At 44.5% G+C, this 25879-nt stretch overlaps 1 protein-coding gene across 1 annotated transcript in view; it reads right to left on the bottom strand.

Annotated features, from left to right (window-relative positions):
- Window positions 1-1910: 1910 nt before the first annotated feature.
- Window positions 1911-25879, bottom strand: part of Vps37b (VPS37B subunit of ESCRT-I) — a 31545-nt gene continuing 7576 nt past the window's right edge. The window contains exons 2-4 of the mRNA XM_005329570.5: window positions 6891-7062; window positions 4998-5080; window positions 1911-4174 (exon numbers count right to left, since the gene is read on the bottom strand). Coding sequence (XP_005329627.1) covers window positions 3683-4174; window positions 4998-5080; window positions 6891-7062 — 747 coding nt within the window. The 3' untranslated portion in view covers window positions 1911-3682. The remainder of the gene's footprint in view (window positions 4175-4997; window positions 5081-6890; window positions 7063-25879) is intronic.

Consider the following 25879-nt stretch of genomic DNA (forward strand, 5'->3'; position numbering starts at 1 on the left):
ACTCAACCATCATGGGCACATTATAGCCCTTCCATTAGCACTTCAGGGCTTCCAGGTTCTAGAAAGCACAGCCAGCCTTGCCAGCACATGATCCCCAGAAGCATGCTCCAGAGGGAAGGCTGAGGGGTGACCACTGCAAAATCACTATCTACTAGAATAGTGTGGTTAAGTGGAGAGTGTAAAGCAGGGCTGCTCAGATTCTAGGCCTCCCCCAGGTCCCTGCCCCTGGACACAGGGCTTACTTGCCCAGGCAGGCTGTGTGGGAGGACAAGAAACTCCATGAAAGTGCTCTACCAATGAATTCCCACAGGACGTGGTCATGTGGATGGAGTGTTCCTTTTCCTAATGGCTTAGCCACAGAAACTCCTCCCACCTGTGTACAGCATCTTGATTGTGAGACAGGAAGCTCAGAAGACTTTTTGTACCAGGGGTTGAACCCAGGGACAGTTAACCATTGAGCCATATCCCCTGCCCTTTAGACAGGGTCCCACTAAGTTGCTTAGGGCCTACTAATTGCTAAGGCTGCTTTTGAACTTGCACTCCTGCCTCAGCCTTCCAGCATAGACACTCACTGGGATTAAGGTGTGTGCCACCTCGCCCAGGCAGAATGCTTTCTAAAAGCCAAGGACTAAAAGCTGACATGGACTGGGGTTGTGGCTCAGTGGTAGAGCACTTGCCTGGCACACGTGGGGCACTGGGTTCGATTTTCAGCACTATATAGAAATAAGGGTATAGGGTCCACCTACAACTAAAACAATACATAAAAGTGACATGAGCTAATTTAGTGATCCAAGGAAACGATCTGACATTAAGTCCTCGATGATCAAATCTTGAACTGAGACCACCTCAAGTGTCCTGCACTAGAAATCAGAAGCCTACCTACCATATGAGGTCAGTGGCTGTCCCTCCTAGACCCAAAAAGGGCCAAAGGAAGGGAGGAGAGCATCCACAATCCCACTGTGAAGTCACATCCTCATTGGGGAAGGGTTATAGATTTGACAGCTTCCTATCAGCCACTGGGGAAAAAACTACCAAATTCTTTTCTTCAAAGGCAAACTGATTTCTCAAAAGCTTTCCTCTTCCTAATAGCTTAGCTACAGAAATTCCTCCCACCTGTGGCACAGGATGGTGGGCCCATGAGGACATGGGTACACAGCTCAACCAGGGGCAATATGCATAGATACACAGCTCAGGGCTGAGGGTGTGGCTCAATAATAAAGCACTTGCCTAGCCTGCACCAGACTGGCGCACCCTCAGAGCCAGGGGTGAGGGGAGTACAGCTTAGCCAGGGGTGGTGACACACAAAGGAACAGGCACACAGCTCAACCAAGGGTGGTGGGCAAGTGAGGGCATGGCATGCAACTCAGCCAGGGGCAGTGAGCACAGGTACACAGCTCAGGCAAGGAAGGAGGGCACTCAAAGATGGACACATAGCTCTGCAAAGGAGGCAAGGTCCCTCCTTCCTACCTCAAGGGAAACAACCTCATCCAGCCTTGGTGTAGATGGACCTTCATGTCCCCTTGAAACATCTGCTCGTCAGCACTCAAAGCAAAATGTCAGGGCCACTGAAATCCTACCATTTGACAATCAGAAATGTTTGAAGTAGTCTCCACCACTTGCCATGTGGGCGGAAGCCAGGGGAAGCTCAAACCCCAAGGTCATCCCCAGCAGCCCGCCCTAGCACTGCAGCTGCAATCCTGAAGACACATTTCTTAGAGCAGGAACGAGCTTGTTCCCATCCAATATTGCTGCTGGGAACCCCCGATAGAAGAGCCTTCAGCCTCCCATGACTTTGTTTTCAACTCTAAGAACAGCGGCACAGCTGGCATCCCTGCTGGACTCTGGTCACCGATGCTCCAGAATCCAACACTTCACAGGCATTCCCAGGCGAGGAAGTGACAGAACTATCATTCATCATTCTCAATTTATTAAAAAGGGTCCTACATTTTTACAACCAGTAACAGACGAGGCCCCTGACAGCAATGGCAAAGCCAGCCTGGCAGCCCCCTCACAACACCCACACAGAGTTCATGTCTGGCTGGAGCCCACAGCCAAGCTGTGGGCACTCCCAGTGAGGCCAGCAGCAGAGGTATTCAGGGGAGGACGATGGCAGCACTCATCCAAGATTCACAGAACATGGCAAGCCCTCCTGATTGGCATGGCAGTGAATCATCCTACACAGTCCTCTCTCTCTTTACAGGACAGTTATAATACAGTAGAGTTCAAGTCCAAGAGGAGAGTACGGTAACTGAGGACAAAGGCTGGTGGCCCTGCCTATGGCCCACTGCAACAGGTCAGGCCCTGGCTGCCTAACATAGGTGACAGGGTAAGGGTGGGGCTCCAAGTTCCAATGAGCACACAGGTCTCTGTGAGATGCTATCCCTCCCCAGCTGGGCCCTGGGAATTCTGCAAATGTGGCACCTGTAGTCAAGATCCCAGAGAGGAAGGAAGAGATGGTGTATGATGCATATCCCATGGGAGTGGGCTTTCTCCAAACCCCTCCAGTGCCCTTGCCCAGCACCTGCAGCACCACCAGGCCCTGGGCCCACCTGCCTTGAGGCCCAGCTGCCTGCCAGCCAGAAGCAGAGAATACTGGCTGAGAGTATCCTGGTTGACAGTGGCCATACTTTCTTCCCACCTGTCACAAACAAGCCCTTACAGGAATACAGGGCTGCCAGGGCCTGGCCTGGCCTATGGGCCCACAGGGCAGCCATGGCCGGCACCTTGCAGGTGTCTGAGTCCTGGCACCAGGTGAAGCTAAGGCACAGCACGGGCACCTGTAGGTGTGACCGTGTACTGTTTGCAGGAAAAGAAATTGCATTTACTTCATTTGCATTTTGATCTATTCAAAACAATATTTGCATTTTAAAAGTTTCCCTGAATATCTTGTTTCAAAAAAGTTCTTTCCCAATATAAAACAGGTAAATTACACATGTAGTAAAAATACCAGGGGAGTATTTCTTCACAGAAACCTTCAGGGGCTAGCTCGGGGCAAAAGCGAAGAGCTGGGAACAGCGTGTTGTGCGAAGTCCAGCTCACACACTCACACCCGGGGCCACTCCTCCCCGGGTCTTGGAACAGGAGTGAGCCAAGTATAAGCACTGCCCATGGCTGTGAAGCATGAGAAGCAGCCAGGTTTGGGGGAAAGAAGGGGTGACGGTGATGACAGCTCCAGACAGACTCAGCAGGCAGTGCAGCTGTGCCTTGTGGCCAGCCATGGGCATGACCACTGGGCTGGCTGACACAGACCTGTCTTTTTCCAGGGCCACAGCAGCTAGTGGAATGAGACACAGCACTGTCTTCTGAAAATAACAGACATAATTAGCCATGCTTATTAAATAGGGCTGCAACATCAGGACCAAGACTTGAAATGGGAGTTGAGGAGAGGCTTTTTCCTTCCCAAATGCACAAGTTAATCAATACTACGGTATTTGGACACCACACTCAGGACGCACACGGCAAGTTGCACAGGCCTGCCGGGCTGCACCCGCGAGCACACACTGCCTGGGTGCACAAAACCTGGGCCTCTACTCCTAAACCACTGGCCTACAGTTCTAAAGCCAGATGGGACACTGGCCCAGGGTTCCCAAGCCCTTGGCCCAACAGTCAGAGCTCAGAGCCTCTGTGTGCAGAACCAGGCAAGGCAGGCAGAGGGCGTCTCCCAGAAGTACAGCTCTGGTGCTCACTGCAGGATGAAGCCTGGCTGGTGAGGAGGCAGCCGGGGCGGGGGTCTCTGGGGAAGAGCTGGAGGGTACGGCGACACGAACTGCGCAGAGAATCCTTGCTGAGGAGGAAGGCCCACCCGAGGGGGCAGGGGTGGGCACTGTAATCCTGGGTATGGAACGGCCTGTCCTGAGCCCATGGCAGCAGTAAATGGGGTGGCTAAACGTCCAGCAGGCACCGGGGGCGGGGGCGGGGGGATGCGCCGAGGCACAACAGAGGGGGGCCCACTGGCCTCCAGGGCTGGGTAGGGCAGAGAAGCAGCAGGCACAGACTCAGGAATCCTGGGCGGCAGTGGGGCCGCGACCTGCGGGAGTCTCTGGCCCTTCAGCACCAGCTCCTGCAGCTTCTCAACCTTCACTCGTCGCATGTGGGCCAATTTCCGCTTGCTCTGGTAGACGTCAATGAAGGCATCTAGAGGAAGCTCTCCATCCAGAAACTTCTCTGCCATGTTCTGAAAGAGGCAGAAGAAATTTGGTTATTGGGCAGGCAGGCTGTTAGGAAGAGAGCCCCCTTCGCAGCTCAGGGCTCAGGGAGTACTTCAGTCTCTCCCCTTGGTAATGACTTGAGGTGCCCGTGTGCTGCCACTTGGTCAGCAATGTAGGCTCAGGAGGTGCGCTTGGTAAGAGCCACTGGGAGGCAAGCTGGTGGTCCTGCCTTGGGCCTCACTTCCCCAAACCACAAGCCCAAACAGGCAGTAGGCCAGGCAGGACCCAACTTTACAATAAAGGGGCAGCACTCCAAGTTGCTGGGTTGCCTGGCCCAGAGGGGGCACCACTGTCCTAGTTCAGCTTTTTCTAGCTAAGTCAGCTGAAACCCAAGTCCTCCTGGCTTTCCCCTTGGCTGCACCCTGACAGACCTGCTTGTGTCCATCAGGGTCTCCCCAAAGTCTACTGGTTCATCAGACCAGCACAGACTGACCTGGCCACACACTGCCTGCCCCGACTTGCATGACATTCAACCCTGATGTTTCCCTATCCCCTGGTATTCACTTGGACATATCCAAAAGGCTGTGTAGCCACCAGGTGACCCACAGCACAGCAGATGGTAGCTGGGTTGCTGGCACCCGTGACATCAGTGCTGGTTCAATGTGACTGCACACCCTTGCTTGGACCTGCACTTCACTGCCCTGGGGCTCCCCGGGCCCCTCTCTCTGGCACCTGCCTGGACAATGACACCTACTTGTACTACCTCCTCCTGCCCAAAGAGGGAGGGCTCACTGTCCTGGAGAAAGCAGACCTGCTGACCTGGGCCTCCGCTAAAGCGCTTGGCCTTACCTCGGTGTCTTCCTCAATCTTAGCCCCTTCTGCTTGAAGAAGCGCTAACAGGGTCTCCAAGGAAGCACTGTTAGACTGTTTATCTGGAAGAAGTAAGAGACATGACGGTAAAGGGCATCTCCATCCAGACACCATCCCACTTCCCTGTCAAAAATCTTCACTAGAAGTCAATGGAAGATCTCACCCCTGAGAGCTGACTCCCCAGGAAGCTGAGGCAAAGGCCTAAATCCACCAGAAGAACAGCAGCACAAAACAAGTATCAAGGTGGCCAGCATTATCACAGAACAGGACTCCCCATGTCACCATCTGTCCCACAGAGTGGGCTGTTTTTGAACATACAATAGAAATACCGTAATCACGTGGCCTTACATTTCCAATTTTTAAGTGATAACTGACCAAGCGCATACATACCTGAAGTGTGTGACTCAAATCCTAACGTATGTACAAACCTGACGGACATTTCCTAAGGGATCCCCATGCCCGTGCCCAGCCATGTTCTGGACACTGACCTCCACCCCCACAGGCAAGCTCTGCACTGTGTTGGCTTCTCTCACTCAATACTGCATCTGAGATCAAGGTCTTGCACACATCACTGATCCCGTTCCCTTCAATGATGTGTGGCAGTCCACTGCGTCAACATCACAGTTTACCTGTCATTCTGTAGATGGACCTTTAGATTATTTCCAAATTTAGCTATTATCAATAAAACCACATGCCCCCCCCCCTTTTTTTAACTTATCTTCTGAAAGACATAAACATCCACTTGTTAGGTGTCCCCAGGGGCTGGACAGCTAAGTCAGAGTGTACACAGCAAATCTCAGCAGGTTCTGCCAACGACTTTTCCAAGGTGGCTCTAGCAACCTACGCCCCTAGGCATGAGTTCACAGCCTCACCAGTACCTGGCATCGCCAGTCCCTCTTTTTCTCTACTTGGGGTGGGTGTGTAAGAGTAAATTTTTACCTCTAACAAATAAACACACCAGACACCACTGTAAATCTCACTGAAGAGGATGATTTTTAATGCAATTTCATTTAACTTCAATGTCCCCCCTGAAAGCTCTCAAAAGCACTCTGTGGACTCTCAATGACATTCAATTCTTATGCTTCTTTGTTATGACTGCAAATTAAAGTGTGACATTAAAATAGTAAATTTTTTATAAATACCTCTATTTATATGCAGTGCTGAGGATCAAACTCAGTGTGCCACATGCATGCCAGGCAAGCACTCCACCGCTGAACCACAACCCCAGCCCCTAACATGATATTTTCTACCATCAACTTTGAAAGTCAAATATACAGTAAAATGTTTGTTGAATAATTCAGAAAACTGCCTTTTTTCTATGCTATTTGGGGAAGTGGAATCTTGATTGCTAATCCCCAGATCTTTTTGTTTTTTCTTTCAAGACAGGGTCTCAGGCCTGAAATTTGCGATCCTTTTGCCTTGGTCTCTGGAATCACTGGCATAAACCATTGCAACAGGCTAGAATCTTCAATCTAAAAAGTAGTAAGTTTCTTCTAAACTGGCAACACAATTTTTATTTTTTGTAGTACTAGGGATTGAAGCCAGGGGTGCAATACCACTAAGTTGCAGTGCACCCCCATCTCCATTTTGTTCCTCTCTCAATTTCTTTTTGAGACAGTGTCTTGCTCGACTGTCCAGACTGGCCTTGAACTTGCAATCCTGCCCCCGCCTCCAGAGACACTGGGGTTACGGGTGCAGATCGGGGCCTGGCCTGGCAACACCATTCTATATACAAACTACTGCTTTGCTGCATCAGAGTCATGTCTTAATTTGATATTTTTCCATAATATTTCTTTTCTAGTGGGAAAACAGCTTGAAATGTATCCTTCCCTCAACTCTTTATTCTCAAAAGATCCACCTGAAAAAAATTACCTAATTTGGTCTTCTTTATCTGATAGGCTTCAAAGAGAACCTGGAGCTCCTGGTACTTTTGGGTTAAATGTGCTTTCCGAGTGTCCAGTTGGGGCTGATATAAAAGGTTTCCCTCTGCCAGGCTCCGGTTGCTGGCAAGTGTCATTTCTTTGTTAAGCTGAAGAGTCTGCGTCTATAAGAAACACACAAGATGATGAGAACCACAGCATATTAATTCATGGAAGGCCCCAGGGTTCCTGTGCCACCCCCATGAGCCTGCTCTTCCTTGCTGGTCCAGGCTGGCACTACATGCTGGGCAGATGCTGCCGGCCCAGACCCAAGTCCCACTAGTCAGAGGGATGTCATGTGGATGCTGCTCCCCATTCTAAGGCCAGCTTCCTTTCCAACATGTTTCCAGGATGGGCTTTGTCCTGGGACTCCAAGCAGAGCTTTCACTGCAATGATTCACTGTGACTTGAATTCTTTACTACCCTCCTGTGTTCACAGAAGTCAACAGCTATAAAGACACAGGGCTGGATTTGTTCAAAACAAATTTCTGCTGCTCAAGAGGAAGAATCACTTTTATCAGAGGGAGACCAGTTTGCATAATGTCAGTGCGTGATTTCTAATCAGGCATAGAGATGAGAGAAGCCAGCTGAGACACCTTCAGAAAGAACCAAGTTGACTGCATCCCCCCCCATCGACTTTCCCATAACCAGCCCTCCCAGGCTTTCCCCATCAGCAAAGCTGACTCCCCAAGGTGGGGAGGACTTATTTTATCCAACAAGGGCCTCCTGTAGTCCTCTTAAATGATGAGAATAGGCTATCTGGTAGGTAAAGAAGGCCACCTATACTGCCGCAGTCTGGCTGGGCACGATTCAGGAGCCACTTGTCAAAAGAAATGAACTTTATTTTTAGAACACACACACACACACCACACCACACAGCTCTTCAGGAAAACCCTCAGAGCCCAACTGCCACCACCGGCTTCCCACAAGCCTCTCAACCTCCCCTACTCCTCCTGCTCTTGAGGCTGATTGGCTGGGTCGCATGGGCGGAGCCAAAAAAGTCCCCCAATGAGCAGCTCCTTGGTCTGAAAGGGCGGGGAAACAACCCAATGAACATCACCGCAGAGGAGCCAATCAGTTGGCAGCTAGAAGTTTGCTGGGACAGCTGTGAGGCAATTATCAGCAGGCAGCCGGTGCTGGCAGCTGGAAGTTTGCTGGGGCCCCTTCGGCTATGGCTCTCAACACTGTACAGACCTCCAGGGTGAGAGGTGCAATGGGAAGTTTGAGGAAAAGGGAAGGTCAAAACTGAGATGGTGTGCTTAAGGAAAAAAAAAAAATCCACACTGTCGTTCTCTTCTATCACTCGCGATCTGCTCCTCTGCCATGACCTACGGCAGCCATCTCACTTTCTGCATTTGAAGCTTCAACAACAAACAATTCTTTCCCCAGGTCACATCTGTGTTTCCCTTTAAGGAGCTCTTCTTAGCCACACCCTAGTCATCTCATTTTCCCCTTAATGTTTTCTACCACCCCACCCAGTCTACAGTTCACTACTACTTCCTTCCTTTTGATACTTTTGGGTATAGCTTCTTCCACTCCCCCCACCTCCCACCATACCCATTTATTACTCTTGCAAAGTTCCCAGGAGACAGACACAGGCAGGCAGGCAGATGCACAGACAGACAGACAGACAGATACACACTCACAGTACAGGGACTCACCAAACCACCAAAACAAAGGAAGAAGAAGAAAAAAAGCAATGTCTCAATCAGGAGATCCCTTACCACTGAGCAGAAGGACTCTACTCAGCAGATAATCTGTTTCTCCCAGACAAACTCAAGCTAGGCCCAAAGTCCATGAAAAATTAGCCTAAATCTGAAAGGATTTCAATCACAGAGGAGCTCAATACTATAAAAACTGGGAACACTCTCTCCAAAATTAATGCAGCAGCAACATTCACATCTTGTTCTGCTGCTTTTAGCAAGCAAGGAAGGTCTTGGAGGTGGAAAGACCTACTTTAACCTGGGTTCCTGGGAGGCAAGAGGAGCTCCTGCTCCCAGCCTCCCCACCATCACCTTCCACATCCTCCAGAACAGTGTGCTCTTTGCTCTGTGGGCTTTACATACCAAGGTCCTGCAGGGAAGTCTTTCCTTCAATTGTTAAGTCTTTTGAAAGACCAAACAAAACTAAACCATTGTATAGTCACTCTGGAAAACAGCTGGGCATTTTTTTATATCTATAAACTAAACACATTAACTACCATATCACCCAGAAATTACTAATCCTGGGAATTCATCCCAGAAAAATGAAAGTTTACGTACAAAAACCTGCACATGAATGCTCTCAAAGGCTTAAGAATAGCCTAAATCCTGAAGCAGGTTTTAGGTGTCTTTCACCAGGTGAATGGTTAAATAAACTGTGCCCATACAACCACACCATGGAATAGTACTCAGCAATTTAAAAAAAACAGAACACACTAATCAAACACAAGACACTGAGAAAAAGCTACAGGGAATTATATGGAGCAACAACATGAAATTAATCCCCAAAGACCATGTGCTTCATGATTCCATGCACATGGAATTCTTGAAAAACACAATCATGTAAATGGAAAATGGGGCGGGGGAGGGGGAAGGTGAGTGTGATCCTCATGGTGATGGAAATGCTCTATGTGTTGTACCCTGGTGGGATCAGGGTCAATAAATACTCTGGTGGGGGGCTGGGGATGTGGCTCAAGCGGTAGCGGGCTCGCCTGGCATGCGTGCGGCCTAGGGTTCGATCCTCAGCACCATATACCAACAAAGATGTTGTGTCCGCCGGGAACTAAAAAAAATAAATATTAAAAAAATTCTCTCTCTCTCTCTTTTAAAAAAAAATACTCTGGTGGGATCAGGGTCAATAAATACTCTGGCTGCGAAATTCAGTGTACTAGAATTTCACCCAATTCTGCCACTGGGGTAAATAAGGCAAAGGGGACACAAGGTCTCAGTATTATTTCTTACAGATGCATCCAGATCTATGATCCTCTCAAGTTAACTATTGCTGATATCTTTCCCTCCCATTGGCTTCACCTCATGGACAGTTAGGATCAGGACATGGGCTCCTGCTCCCAGTCCTGCTAGTCTATGTACTTTATTATTCTGATTTCAATCAATTCTTTATTCAATAAATATTAATTGAGCAAATATTACTTGTCAGGCTCTGAGGTAGACACAGAGAATTCAGAGAAGTGGGAACATGCCTGTGTCAACAGAGCTGAACACATCAGCCCAAAACTTGGCAAACAAGTCTCGGGCACTTGGGTCTCCTCTTCCTTCAAGTTCATCCTCTCAGAGACCTCCCTGGTCATCCTATCTACACCAGCAGCCACTCTGTCACAACACTTACTTATTTCATCAGTGAGACTCAAATTTGGTTTCATGTTGTCAGTCTCTCATTTTGGAACATGAGCTGCATGTCTGTTGTCTCTGGCCTGGTGGGTCATCTGGGACACAGCAATCCCACCTCAAAGACGTGCTGAATGAGTTATGAGCCCCACCCCTACCCAAAAAAGCCAAAAGTCATTTGAGGCAAAGTCTAGTTAAAGAAAGTGGACAACAAAACAGAGTAAAATGTAGGGGCTGGGGATGTAGCTCAGTGGTAGAGTGCTTGCCTGACATACAAAAGGCCCTGGGTTCTACTCCCAGTACTGCAAAAAAGAAAAAAGAAAAAAACATGAGCTGTGTTTGTTAAGGAATAAGAGCCTCAGATCCATTATGCAACAGATGGGCTCCCCTAATAAGGTCACTTGAGAATGAGGCTTTGTTGGGATGCATGGGGGTTACTCTTAGGGTAATTCCAAAAGCAGAATTTCCCTGAAAGCCCTAAGGAAGGGCAGCACAGTAAGTGTAGGTCTCCCAAGGAGACCGCTGGAAAGGCAGCAACACTCAAGCATTGAATACCAAAATAAATAGACAAATAAATTCCAGGTGATTCCAATATATAGCTAGGCTGAAAAACATGGCTTCAAATGCATTGTAAAATGCATCTTCCAAAAGAAAAAATATATATTTTTCCTGCAGAATATAAATCAAGTTGAAATCACTGCTCTACACATTAGAAAAGCCCTGTAAGAAAGAAACAGAAACACAGGCTATAAGCAAAAGGCAATTCATTTGAACAGGTCACACAAAGACAAAGGCACCAGCCAGCAAGGGGGCCAAAGGACTCCAGATGAGGACAACCAAAGACTGCTACATGGGACCTGATTTTTCATACCCTTTGGGGATTCAGACATTTTCATACCGACACATCTGGCACTACATCCAGAGCACTCTCGGGGTGGACCACAGCAGCAGGGCCAGGGCTAGGGCAAGGGCCATGTGCTAAGGGCCAGTAGAGCTTTTCCTAAGCCAGGGAATGGCCCAGAACACTCCTGTGATGCTGCCTTAGAGGGAGGAAAAGACTTGCTCCTCAATATTCTTTTCCCTTGTTCCAGTTGAGGAAAATGAGGAACACCCACTTTTGCTCATCTACAAAGCAAAGGCAAGCTGGCCAGGATAAGACCAGCACACTCCCAAGAACGTGGATACACACCTCGCAGCAAGGCACAAGTGGCAGCCTGATTTTCACCCTCTCAGATTAATGCCTCCGTGCCTATAACCAAATCTGTACTATCAATCAGCAGAGAGGGCCACTGTATTTTAGGAACCAACAGACTAGAAAATACGGTAACTTGCTTCACGTCCTCTTCTTCGTGGTAGGTACCAACATACCTGAAACCGAAAAGAGCAGTGCCAACTTGATCTTTCTCATGATTCTTTTTCTTAACCATAAAGAAATCTTTTCAGGAAATAATTTCTCTGTGGTAAAGAAACATTTTTATAAATGCATCCAGTTTCACTTCAGTTTCCTTTTTTCTTCTAAAGAAAAATGAGATGCACAATACCAGCACTTATAGTTACGCTCCCTTTGCATGAAACTCTTTCTGCTGCCTGAAGGGCGTTCACCCAGTTAATACAGAGACCTCAGGATGATAGTTATAAGTAGAGAAAAGTGAAAAAATCCTATCATAGTTAAAAGTTGAATCATTAAAATAATCATATAATTTTATTTAAAAATTTCTTACATTAAAAAAAACTGTTATAGAATAGACATGATTGCCGTATGTATATAGATGACTCTATGACCAGTGTGATTCTGCAATCTGTAAAATCAGAAAAATGAGAAATTATACCCCAATGATTCAAATGTATGAACTGCCAAGATCATTGTAATGTCATGTGTAGCTAAAAAAAAAAAAAAAAAAAACTCAAAAACAAAAAAAAACACCTGTTAGGGGGCTGTGGTTGTAGCATGTGTGAGACTCTAGGTTCAATCCTCAGTACCACATAAAAATAAATACGTAAAATAAAAGTATTGTGTCCAACTATAATTAACAAAAAAGAAAACAAAACCTGTTAGCTATAAATACAATCAGAAGGGTGAATGCTCTAAAGAAAAAAAAATTGCCTTTGTTTTAAAAATGAAAAAATAAAATTACCTTGTCTCAAAATAAAAATATTAAAAGGGCTGGGGATGTGGCTCAGTGGTTGTGGTTGAGTGCCCCCTGGATTCAATCCCTGGTACAAGGGATTTTTATTTTTATTTTTTTTTTACTTATCCAAGGCAAAAAGGTAGAGATACCTTTATCTCTTGGGATACATACATTCATGTATCAGTGCAGTGCTCTGAGAGCACACATTCTATTCTCAAACTTACATGTTATTAATTTTTATTTTTGGGCTGGGGATGTGGCTCAAGCAGTAGCGCGCTCGCCTGGCATGCGTGCGGCCCGGGTTCGATCCTCAGCACCACATACCAACAAAGATGTTGTGTCCACCGAGAAATAAAAAATAAATATTAAAAATTCTCTCTCTCTCTCTATCCTCTCTCACTCAAAAAAAAATTTTTTTTTATTTTGGTTGAGGGAATATAGTAAAAAACTCAGTAAGAAAGAAAACAGAAACTTCCCACTGCAAAAGCAATATTTACAAATGCTAGGACACAGGGACGGAGAAGGGAGATTGCCTGTGGCTCTGCCGGTCAGTGCCAGGTCAAGGATTTGGGTTTCCAGTGGATGGTTTCCAAACCAGCTGCTTCTACAATGTGATATTCTGATTTGAGCTGGCCAGAGTCTGGCTCCTTCGTCTATAATTATAACTGCCTTCCTAAACACCAGGCAGACAAATCTGTCCGCATTTCCAAGCTAAAGCTTCCTCATGCTCATGCAAGAATAATCAGGGCAGTCCCTGACCCCCCTCTACATTATAATAAATCCTCATCACAGCAAAATAAATGACATTATTGAATTAGATTAGTAAATTTAAACAAATGAATGGTAATTCTTTTTTTTAATTTTATTTTTTAGGTGTAGATGGACACAACACAATGCCTTTATTTTTATGTGGTGCTGAGAATCGAACCCGGGTCTTGCCCATGCTAGGCGAGCACTCTACCGCTGAGCCATAATCCCAGCCCTAAATGAATGGTAATCCTTAATAGTACTGGAAATCTGTTGAATGCTCAAAATCCAGTAAGCACTTGGGATATGAGATAGTTTACTTACAGTAAAAAAACAGAAGTATGCACTGTTACCCATCACCATTTTCAGAAGGCCTAGTATTAACCAAAGTGAACATCCACATTCATTTTAATAAACAAGCAAACATTTTGTTAGAGAACAAGCAGAAGCTCCATGCCTGACATACAAGATACTCCTTCCTCCACCTCTCTGCTCACACTAGCTGCTTATCCCAGATGGCTCTCCTGCCCAAATCTTTGCTGCAAACACTACCCTGACCAAGGCCCTGATAATAGCTATGAGCTGTCTTTGCACTTCCCTTAGACTGACCACCCACACAATGCTAGACCCTCTGAGGTTCTCCTTTATTGATATGTAATCCACATGAAGTCTGGAGACATGTGATCATAAGCCAAGGAAGCCAGTGCCCACCGGAAGCCACAGAGGCAGGGAATGGATTCTCCCGTAGAACCTCCCAGGGAAACATAGGCACCTTGATGTCAGATTCTGGGCCTCTAAACTGTGACAGAATACATTCCTGGTCTGTGCTTATGGTGGTAGGGATTGAACCCAGAGCCTTGCACATGCTAGGATGCTAGGATACAGTGTGCATCAGGCTATATTATCAGCCCACATTCCTGTTGTTTTAAGCCACAACATTTGTGGTGATTAGTTAGAGCAGCCAGAGAAAACCAGTCCAGTGATGGAATCTTCCCTCTGGCCTTGAGATCCACTTCCCATCTTGCTCTATGCCTCAGAAGCCATACTGACACTTCAAAAGGTCACTTGCCCCTGGCTCTGGTTGGGTTCAGTAGTGGAAACTAAGGGTGGAAGAAGAGTAAAATGGTGGTGGCAGGGGTTGGGGGTAATTCTCTAAGTCCCCTTGGCATGATGTGGCAACAGACAGACAAGCCCCTCTCTCCCTCTCCCCGTCCAGTCCTCTGGGCCTGGAGGAGGATATAACTATTGCCAACCTTTTAGTAGCCCTTGGAGTCTCAACACATTCTTTCCCTGTGAGGAATCCCTCCATTAAGAATCAAATCCCCGGGCTGGGGATGTGGCTCAAGCGGTAGCGTGCTCGCCTTTCATGCGTGTGGCCTGGGTTCGTTCCTCAGCACCACATACAAACAAAGATGTTGTGTCCACCGAAAACTAAAAAATAAATATTAAAAAAATTCTCTCTCTTAAAAAAAAAAAAAGAATCAAATCCCTTGGGCTGGGGATGTGGCTCAAGTGGTAGCGCGCTCGCCTAGCATGCGTGCGGCCAGGGTTTGATCCTCAGCACCACATACAAACATACAAAACAAAGATGTTGTGTCCGCTGAAAACTAAAAAATAAGTATTAAAAAATTCTCTCTCTCTCTAAAAAAAAAGAAGAAGAAGAATCAAATCCCTTTATGAAGGCTTAAATTGGGAGTCAACATACCTTATATACAAACAGATATGAAAAATTGTGGTATATGTGTATTAAGAATTATAGGGGCTGGGGATGTGGCTCAAGCTGTAGCACGCTCGCCTGGCATGTGCAGGGCGCTGGGTTCAATCCTCAGCACCACATAAAAATAAAATAAAGATGTTGTGTCCACCGAAAAAAACCTAAAAAATAAATATTAAAAAAAAGAATTATAATGCGGGCTGGGACTGTGGCTCAGTGGTAGAGCGCTCACCTAGCACATAAAAATAAAGGCATTGTGTTGTGTCCATCTACACCTAAAAAAATAAATATTAAAAAAATTATAATGAAAAAAAAGTATATGTATAATGGCATAAATTGGCGCAAACATACTTTATATACAGAGATACGAAAATTGTGCTCTAGATGTGTAATAAGGATTGTAATGCATTCCACTGTGTCATGTATTAAAAAAATAATAAAATCAATTAAAAAAAAAAAACTTTACTGCCACAGCTACTGGGGCTGTGGCAGTAGCGCACTTGCCTGGCATGTGTGAGGCACTGGGTTTGATTCTTAGCATCACATATAAATAAATAAAGGTCTATCAACAACTAAAAAAATAAAAAAGAATCAAATCCCCAGCTGGGTGTGGTGGTGCACACCTGTAATCCCAGCAACTCTGGAGACTGAGGCAGGAAGATCACAAGTTCAAGGCCAGCCTTGGCAACTTATGAAATGTAGCTCAGTGGTTCAATCCAGGAGAGGGAGGTAGCAAAGGGGATGGGGTAGGGAGGGGAAAAGAAAAGGAAGAAAAAATAATAATCAAATCCCACAAGTTGAATGTGCCTATGTCTTGCCAGAAGCCTGACTGATTTAACTTGAATTCTAGAGCTAGTTTCTCAAAGAAGTGAAGCGACATTTAAGCTCATATCTACTTTTGGATGAAGACATTAAGCCCCTGAAGAGCAGAGCTGTGCTTTGCTCCTGTCCCTGGTCCTAGAACTGAGTGCAGTACTCAGACCATCCTAGCATCCTATCAGTTTCATCCCTAAGAATCTTAATAGCTGGGGCCTTGGGATATTCTTTGTCAAGTTTTTGTTAAAATCTTGCTAAGCTCTTCTGAACATTCGCTTTGTTAAATGTTTATCATAGATTTTTAAACAGTAAAATCATAAGTTAATGCTTATCATTACAAACGACAGACTTTGCCTAGGAAATCACCTGAACTCCAAGTTGCCACAGTAGTGACAGCAATTTGGCAGAGAAACACACAAGGAAAAAGAACTGGGATTATGAAAAACGACTGCTCTAAAACTAGACAAGCAGCACCAGTGGAGAAACCTCAGGCACAAAGTAAGTGGTCGTGCATAATTCCTTTCTCTGCAGCAGAACTTCAGCTCTATCGAACTTGGAAAGCTTATCAGTATGTGAGCACTGTTGTGAGAGTCTTGAAATCACCATAAAACTTCTGTTCCCTTGACATCAGCTCACCAACAACAATATGCTCCAACACAGTAAGTGATGGCTCCATTCATTCATTCAAGAAATACTTAGGAAGCTCTGCACGCGTCCAGTGCGGGCCTCATGAAAGAAGGTTCGGTTTATAAGAAATTGCTAGTGAGTTTTAAATTAAAGAGACAGATTCTCATTACCTTTAATATCAGCTCTGAGCTGGCTTCTCCTAATGCGGTGGCAAGGTTTACAGAAGAGACGAGAGAGAGAGAGAGAGAGAGAGAGAGAGAGAGAGAGAGAGAGAGAGAGAGAGAGAGAGAGCGCGCGAGCGCGCAAGAGCTTTTATTGGAGAACAAAAAATTCCAGAGAAAATCCCATCCAATGAAGTTAAGGGGGGGCAGCATCCCAAGGTCAAGGATGACAATTGGGTCTTCAGGTCAGTGGCCAGGCGCTTCTGCATGGATAAGCCCTCAGATCTGGGAAAGGGTGGGGAAGACTTTTAACACAGCTGTGTTTAAGCGCCTCTCCCCAGCCAGGGAGGTAACTCAAATCACGTGCAAGGATGGCCTCCCACAGGAAGCACTCCCAAGTGCCAGGCTCTGGGAAACCAATGATTAGAGATCAGTCTGGACCTCCAGAACCTCAGTCAAGATCATCTGCATACATGAGGCTCTGAAAGTTGCACACAGCCCGAGTCCAGGGGCAGGCCATTCATTTTGCTTCGCAGCAGTACAGCCCTGCACACAGACTGCATGTGCTCTTCAAATAAAGAGCTCAAGAGCAAAAGGAAGAATACAAAAGTTGGTGTGATTTTTAAAGATCTACTAAATTAAGTAAGAAGTTACTGATGGAGACCTGGAAACTTCACTCTTATCAGCATCTTCCACTTTTTTGTTGTTGTTGTTAAATACTAGGGATGGAACTCAGAGGCATGCTACCACAGAGCTGCATCACAGCCCTTTTAGTCATTCTTGAAACAGGGACTAAGTTTCACAGGCTGGCCTTAAACTTGTGATCCTCCTGCTGCAGCCTCCTTGCGGAGATGGGATCACAGGTGCATTCACCAGCTAGCATGTTCCACATTTCAATATCTGCTAACACGTACTGCACTATGCTACCTTCTCTTCACATTATTATCTCCATTTCATCCTCTGATGAAAGTGAGGCAAATCTGTCTTCATTTTTACCCAGGAGAAAGGAAATGTAATTTTATGGAAGTTAAGTGACCTGCTATGACATCATCAGGATATTTTGCCTCCAAGTGTGTCTTCTACGTGATTTTGTCATAGAACCTAATGAAGATTCACTAGTTCACTATCATCTATTTTCAAGTTCCAAGAATCATCTATATTTCATTACTACTTACATCTTTTATTTAACTTTATATTGAGGACATTATCAAATACAAAGCAAAAGTAGAGACACAGATATGATGAAACTATGGGTAACATTTTCCCTGGGGTCAACAATTAGCAAAACTTGTCAATCTTTGTTCTATCCTCTCACTTTTTCCTATTTCTTCCTCCCAACTCCAGCAGTGTTGGGAATAAACCCAGGGCCTTGCACATGCTAGGCAAGCACTCTGCCACTGAGCCACAACCCCAGTCCTTACTTTAAAAAAAAAAAAAAAAAAAAAAAAAAAAAGTCTTTCTTTCTTCTTTTTTTGAAAGCCAACTTTTGGAAGATTAAGTTAGTGCCTAAGCAGTCCCCCCAAATGACCAGTAAGCTTGGTCATTTTTGATCATTGGTCCAAATGACCAAAAGTCATCTTTCGATGCAGTCAACCACTGTGATGCTTAAATTGCCATCGTGGCCCACGCAGACCCTTCCAGCCAACTCTGAGGTTGACATTACTGCTCTCCTGCTCTCCAAAACACCCACTGTCATGATGGCCTGGCCCTTCTCAAAGGAATACTGGTTATTCTTGGTGGGAAACCTGAATTTTAATTTTTTTTTTTTTTTGTACCAGGATAGTTGAACTCTGGGGCACTCAACCACTGAATCACATCCCCACCCCTATTTTATATTTTTAATTTAGAAACAGGGTCTCACTAAGTTGCTCAGAGCCTTGCTTTTGCTGAGGATGGCTTTAAACTTATGATCCTCCTGCCTCAGCCTCCCGAGTTGCTAGGATTATAGGTGTGAGCCACTACATCTGGCCTGTTTTTATTTTGAACTTTTCTTCAGATAAAATTAAATTCAAAGTTTTCTATAATTCAAAGATGAAAAAGAAACAAATCTTAGCTCTTATACCTTTCCACTAGTGAAAGAGTTCAGACCTATTAAGACCTTAAATACAACAGGCTTATGGATTAGGTGATAAAGAAAGGCAGTCAGCAATGTTAATGATATCTCCTCTTATTGCATTACATTTGATGTATCTCACCAATTAGTTTTAAGTAAAGTTTGCCGGAATTATAGACAATTTGAGTTTGATCTTTATATTAAATAATAATAATAACCTAACCTTTATATTAAAGGTTAGGTTATTATTAGAAAGCCCAACTTCATTTTCCATTCAGAAATAACCTTGTCAATGAAGAACCTCACCACTCTCTCCAACTAACTTCTGGTTTTCAGATGAAACCTATACAATCCCAGAGGTGTACTGTAAACACAACCTAATGTGACATCGTTAAATTCAAATGTTAAGTTCTACTGAAGTTAAAAAAAAAAAAAAAAAAAAGCTGCAGAGTTGGACTGTTTTAACATGGTGACAAAATTAAAGATTTGAAAAAACAGTTAACATAGAATTATAGAACATTATGAAACTGTCCTAAAATACAACTATCCTGGGGGCTGTGTGAAACCATCTCCAAGGCTACATACAGCCTACTCAGGAAGGAAATTTATTGGCTGCTTATCAAAAGTTGCATCAGACAACCCACTCAACAAACAAAATGTTACTTCCAATTATAAAATTAATACAGATATTTTATTTATTAAAAAAAAAGTCAAAATCTTGTTGAGATGAAATTTGCTTCCCTCTGAAAGGAGCAGGCAATAGGATCCAAACTCAATCTCTTCCATATGGAGGTGGCTTGCACCTAAAAATCAGCACATCATTCATTTAATGCAAGTGACCACAGAAATGCAAAAAGCTAGACTCAAAAATAAATGGAGTTGTGGCCCAGTGGTACAGCACTAGCATGTGGAGGCACTGGGTTCCATCCTCAGCACCACATATAAATAAATGAATAAAATAAAGGTCCATCAACAGCTAAAAAAAATATTTTAAAAAATAAATGGACCAGGGCTGGGGATGTGGCTCAAGCTGTAGCGCACTCGCCTGGCATGCGTGCGGCCCGGGTTCGATCCTCAGCACCACATACAAACAAAGATGTTGTGTCCGCCGAAAACTAAAAAATAAATATTAAATAAAAAATTCTCTCTCTTTAAAATAAATAAATAAATAAATAAATGGACCAGTCCTAAAGAAGAAATAAGTAGTCTCAGGCACACATAATTTGGCAGTTTTCCACATCTGGCAGGCACAACATACTAGGGGTTTGTTTTTTTCCTAGAAGACTTATTTCCTAATATTCAAGCTTTCCCTACTTTTTGGACTTATTATTTGGATAATATAACAGGTGTGAATGGTTCTGATACTTGTAGGTGCTATAAAATGTTACTTTACTAGAATCACTGGCCATATAACAATGGGAGACGGGTGGAGGAGAGAAGTAAGGATCAGAAGACAGGATGGCCCGCCCACACTGATCACAATGCTAACTGCCTTTGTCTCTCTCTGGTCTCCCAAAAGCAGGGAGTTAGCCCCACCCTAGACTTAATCACAATCTCAACAGTAGAATCTGGGAATCCTCCACCACACAGAACCAGTTAACCAAGCAGTTTGGTAAAAGCACACCTATGCTAAATAAACACTTTACAGACACATAGACATCTGCTTTTTTTTCTCTCTGTGTGTGTGTGTGTGGTGGTGGTGGTAGTGGTGGTGGTAGTGGTACTGGGATGGAACCTAAGGACACTGTATTACATACCCAGCCTTTATTAAATTTTTATTTTGAGACAAGACCTTTCTAAGTTGCTGAGGCTGGCCTTGTTTGTACTCAATGATCCTCCTGCCTCAGGCTCCCAAATCACTGGGATTACAGGCATGCACCACACAATTGACTGGGCTGAGTCCACTAGTTTTATTTTCTCACATAGACTACATCCTTTCATATGGAGTGAGAACTCAGATACTACTCAAGCAACAGGGAAGCAGAATCCAGGAATTCTTCAATTTTTCCTCAATCTAGTCCACATTTAATTCACCAGTGAGTTTTTTTCCCCTAGTGAAATCCTTTATATTAACTCTTTCTAAAGCACTCAGTTTACACTTTTCTTTTTTTCCTTACACTTATTTTTTAGTTTTAGGTGAATACAGTATCTATTTTATTTTCATGTGGTGCTGAGGATTGAATGCAGTGCCTCAAGCTCTACCACTCAGCCACAACCTCAGCCCCATCAGTTTTCATAGAAACTCTTTTTCTTTTCAGTCATTACTCACCAGTTGCCAAAGTGTTTACTGTAATCACATAATTACTAAACAAATAAAACTAGACTAAAGAGGTCTGAAAGCAAACACATTTGGCCCTCAAGTAAGTGGACAACTCCAGTGTGGGAACAGAAATGCCCAGGCACCTCACCGTGAAGGGAACAGGTGGGGGACAGACCAGTCACTACTTTTAATGAAGGGCATGAAGCATGCAATTACTGAAACACTTGGTTAAGTGGAGGAAGTCAATTAATAGCTTCTACTGTAATTTAAAAATCAAGATCCTCTTTTTATAGCCAGATGAGGTGGTACACAGCTACTTGGGAGGCTGAGACAGGAAGAGTGCAAATTCAAGGCCGGGCTCAGCAACTCAGAGGGACCCTATCTCAAAATTAAAAAAGAAAAAGGCCAGGATGCAGCTCAGTGGAAAAGCACCCCTGGGTTCAATCCCCCAAAACAAAAAGCCTCTTTATTCCCTTTCCCTCTCAAAAAAACAGCCTATGGAAGACAGAATTCCTAAGCCCTTCTTCTTCTCTTTTCTTTTTGATACTGGGGATTTGAACCCAGGAATACTTTACCACTAAGCTACATTTGCAGTCTTTTTTATTTTGAGGAAGGGTCTTATTAAGTGGCTAGGGTTGTGCTAATTCCTGAGGCTGGCCTTGAATTTGTAATCCTCCCACTATAACCTCCCAGGTTGCTGGGACTACAGATGTACAACACCGTGCTTGTTTGAACCTTAATATTTATTAGTAATTTCTGACTAGAACCACAATCAAAGCATTCAATGTTTATTAAGAGCTTAATGGATTTTCCTCATCTCTATTTCCTTTTAACTGCAATTTGAAGAAATCAATGTATGAGTATTTTCAGACTAGTCTTTACGTAAGTGCAAATAAAAAAATAAATGCCTGTCAGGTGGATCCTGGATTTACGACTATTAAACACTGTATCTTGCCAGGCGAGGTGGTGCTCGCCTGTAATTCCAGTGACTTGGGAGGCTGAGACAGAGAATCCAAGTTTGAGGCCAGTCTCAGCAACTTAGTAAGACCCTGGCTCAAAATAAAATAAAAATAAAAAGGGCTAGGCATGCAGCTCAGTGGTAAAGTGCTCCTGGGTTCGAAAGGAAGGGAGAATGGGAGGCAGGCAGGCAAGCTGTACAATCATACCTGATGTAGGGAATCAGATGTTTTACCCAAAGGACTGCCTAGATATATGTGTTAGTTGGTTTTCTATCACTATAACAAAATACCTGATATAATCAATGTATAAAGAGGTTCTAATTCACAAGCAGGCACACCCAGTGATTTTTAGGCATTTGGTGGGGAGCACCTGGGTGAGCAAAGCTGCTCCCCTCATGGCCAGTTAGAAAAAGAGCCGGGAAGTGGCCAGGGTCCCTCAATCCCTTTGGGGTCCCACTAGGCCCCCATCTCTCAAGGGTGGTAATAGTACCACCTTGGTGACTAAGCCTTTAACCGGCATGTGGGGGACATTCAAGATTCAAACTATGGCAAAAGGTTAAGATTTATGCATTTTGGTTTGAAAAATACTACATACTTCCCTGCTTTCTCAAAGAGACTCCATGAAACTAAGGTAGCTAGCCTTTCCTTGATAACACAGAAATGTCATTATGAATATCCAAAAACTACTATACTTTCTAGATAGATCAGTAAGTACCCTCGGACTACGGAAACAGATGGATACATTATCCCCTAAATAAGCATTTGCCAAAACAGGCCCCATAGGGCTGGGAATGTGGCTCAAGCAGTAGCGCGCTCGCCTGGCATGCGTGCGGCCCAGGTTCGATCCTCAGCACCACATACCAACAAAGATGTTGTGTCCGCCGAGAACTAAAAAATAAATATTAAAAAAAAAAATTCTCTCTCTATCTCTCTCTCTCTCCTCTCTCACTCTCAAAAAAAAAAAAAAAACAGGCCCCATAAGAACAAGTCCCATAAGATTCTCCACTCAAGTCCTACAATCAAGTATGTCTGAGAATAATACTACATACATATACATAAGGCCTTCTAGAGCTTTGCCACATAGCCCAGGCAGTAAGAAAGCAGCAAAACAAGCAGGTAGAGACACAAAACCAACCCCCCTTGAACTCACTGGCTTCCAAATCTATTACCATGGAACCCCTGTTAATGTAATCATCATTAACATTCACAAATTAGAGCTCAATGGGAAATGCTACTCCAAATCACACAGCCCCACACTACAGAATGAAAATCAGAAATGGCTTCCATATATTGGATTTTTATTGCCAGGCACAGTGTTAAACAGTTTATACATATATATATTTTTTTTCCTTAGTTCTGGGGATTGAACCCTGGGGCACTTAACCACTGAGTCACATCCCCAGACCGTGTGTGTGTGTGTGTGTGTGTGTGTGTGTGTGTGTGTGTATTATTCTTACTTAGAAGCAGGGTCTTGCTGAATTGCTTAGGGCCTCACTAAGTTGCTGAGGCTGGCTTTGAACTCCTGATCTTCCTGCCTCAGCCTCCCAAGCTACTGGGATTACAGGCAAGCGCCACCACGCTTGGCTACACACATCATCTTATTTAATCCCCAGAATAATTCAATAAGGACATTAAATTTCTGGTTTTGGTTTTTATTAAGAGACAGGATCTTGCTGTGTTGTCTAGACTGGCCTTGAATGCACGACTCTGCTGCCTCAGCCTCTCAAATGGCTGGGACCACAGGTGTGCACCACCACATCCACCTTCGGATACTATTATTAATATTGCTAAATTAATGAGGAGGAAAGTGGCATTTAGGAAGATTTAATACTTGCCCCAAAGTTTACTAAAAATCTCAATCTTGTCTTAATTACTGCACTCAATAGTTGACTTCCCAATTTTCATGCATTTTAAAGCTTTTGCATTTCTATCATATATTCCTTCAACAGTCCTATGGATTGAATCCAGGGCCTTGTACATGTTAGGTAAGCACTCCACCATAAGCTACATCCTAGTCCATTTTATTTTGAGACAGGGTCTCACTAAGTTGCCCAGGCTGACTGCATTTGCAATCTTCCTGCCTCATCCTCCCGGTTGGCTGGGATTACAGGTGTGTGCCATGCACATAAATGTTTTGCTGGAGACTGAGCCAGTGCCTCACAGGTGCCTCTTCAGTGTTCTATCACTAATCCCCATCCCATGTCACATATTTCTTGATGTGACTTGCTCTATTAGTTTTTCCCTACATACTTTTAAAATATGCCACTGACAGATACATCATATGGTCAAGTGTATTATTATTCAAACTGGGCAAAGCAAGACTCAGCAGGCTCTGTTCTGAATTCAGCTTATGCCCTCAAAGTCCATTATTTTGGCTACCCAAAGTTCAATTTTATCAATTATCTTTCACCTTCTAACTGATCTCCCTGCTTTGTAGTTTTATCCTCTCAAATCTCAGAATCATCCACATAAACATCAAGGGTGACCAATCACAGCACTCCCTGACTAAATCCTCCAGTGGCTCTCTGGCTAAAGGGTCAGGCCCAAGTGCCTCACTACTACAGCAGATGAGGCCATCTGTCCCTTCCTGCCACTCTGACATTATCCCCCACGATTCCTTCTGCTGGTCCCTCCTGCAATGCTTGCAATACTTCAATGTCCTCTCCTCTCTTAGCTTTTGTTCCTGCTGCCCACCCCCATGCCCTGGAGCCCTGCTCCCTCATTACCTGGTTAGCTCTAACTCATCTCTGAATCACAGCTTGTGAGTCACTGTCTCCTCCAGGAAACATTCCCTGCTGACTTCCCCCACCCCCCAAAAGCTTGTTGGGTCTCCCCCAACTAGGGTGTGTAGGCTTCATTACTGTTTATTATATACAATGTTCTATGAAATCAGCTTCTGTACACCTGCACGGTCCTAAGAGCTGAAAGCTTGAGGCTGAAGGTATAGCTCAGCTGTAGACACTTGTTCAATCTCCAGCAAAGGAAGGAAAGGAACAGAAGGAGAGGGGTGGGGGGGACCTGCAACATACAGGTTTTCCATCTCCAAAGTCACTGGATTCTCCAAAAAGGTCAGGTAAATAAACACATTTTCTTGAACCTGGCTGTGTTCACATTAGTGCAAACTGCTACCTGGGGCGAACGTGATTTAGTACTCATGGTGTCCCTCCACCACACTAGGCACTGTGTTATAGACCTCAAGGATATGAACACAATCCTAACTTCACCATGCCAATGATTAACTTGGCAATAACAAAAGGTTTGGTTTAAAGGAAACATTAGCTGGGCACAGTGGGTAATGCTTGTAATAATAGCAGCTCAGGAGGCAAGAGGCAAGAGGATCAGGAGTTCAAAGCCAGCCTCAGCAACTTAGCGAGGTCCTAAGCAACTCAGTGAGACCCTGTCTCAAAATAAGAAACATTAACCTTGACACAGCTTGAGGTATAACTACTCAAATGTCTACTTTTCACAAAGTTCCTCAAAATTCTATGAGAAATACTTTCAAAACTTCCTACTGACGGGCTGTAATGTCACTTAGAAACAAGAAAGCCAAGTCCTCCTCTCTACTTCCATTCTTCCCCATAAAGAAATTCAACAAAGAACACTCCTCTGTCTTTGTACCACTGGGCAAGACAGTTTTCCTGAACAATGATGGAATCCGAAAACTCACTTTGCTGAGGAAGGAAATAAATCAAATACAGCTCTTGTCTAAGCATGTTCTCAGCTTCAGTGATTACCCAGCCAACAGTGGCTGATACAGGTCTTTGCAAATAATTTGTACTGTGTACTTGGCATGAATCTCCATAAAAACATTCTGCTACAAATACTGGGTGTGTGTGTGGGGGGGGAATTAACCAACTCAACTGGCCTGCCTGAGCACAAGAACACATCCATTCTGCACACGAGGGATGAGGTTCAGTTCAGGCCAGTCTACCTCTAGGGTCCACTTTTGGCCAGTGTGATGTATTCATTCACAAGCACTATTTAAAAAAAAAAATGTCCAGTTGCCTATAAAATAAGGTCACTGGACTTGTTTTTTTCTGTTCTTCAATGGACCTCTTTCCTTCTCCCAACTCATTAATTACTCCTAATGGCTTTTCAAACTTGATACCTCCCCTTGATTTCAACAAGCACTTGGAAGAGTCAAGTGTGG

This window comes from Ictidomys tridecemlineatus, chromosome 2 (assembly GCF_052094955.1).
Source record: "Ictidomys tridecemlineatus isolate mIctTri1 chromosome 2, mIctTri1.hap1, whole genome shotgun sequence".
Lineage (NCBI taxonomy): Eukaryota > Metazoa > Chordata > Mammalia > Rodentia > Sciuridae > Ictidomys > Ictidomys tridecemlineatus.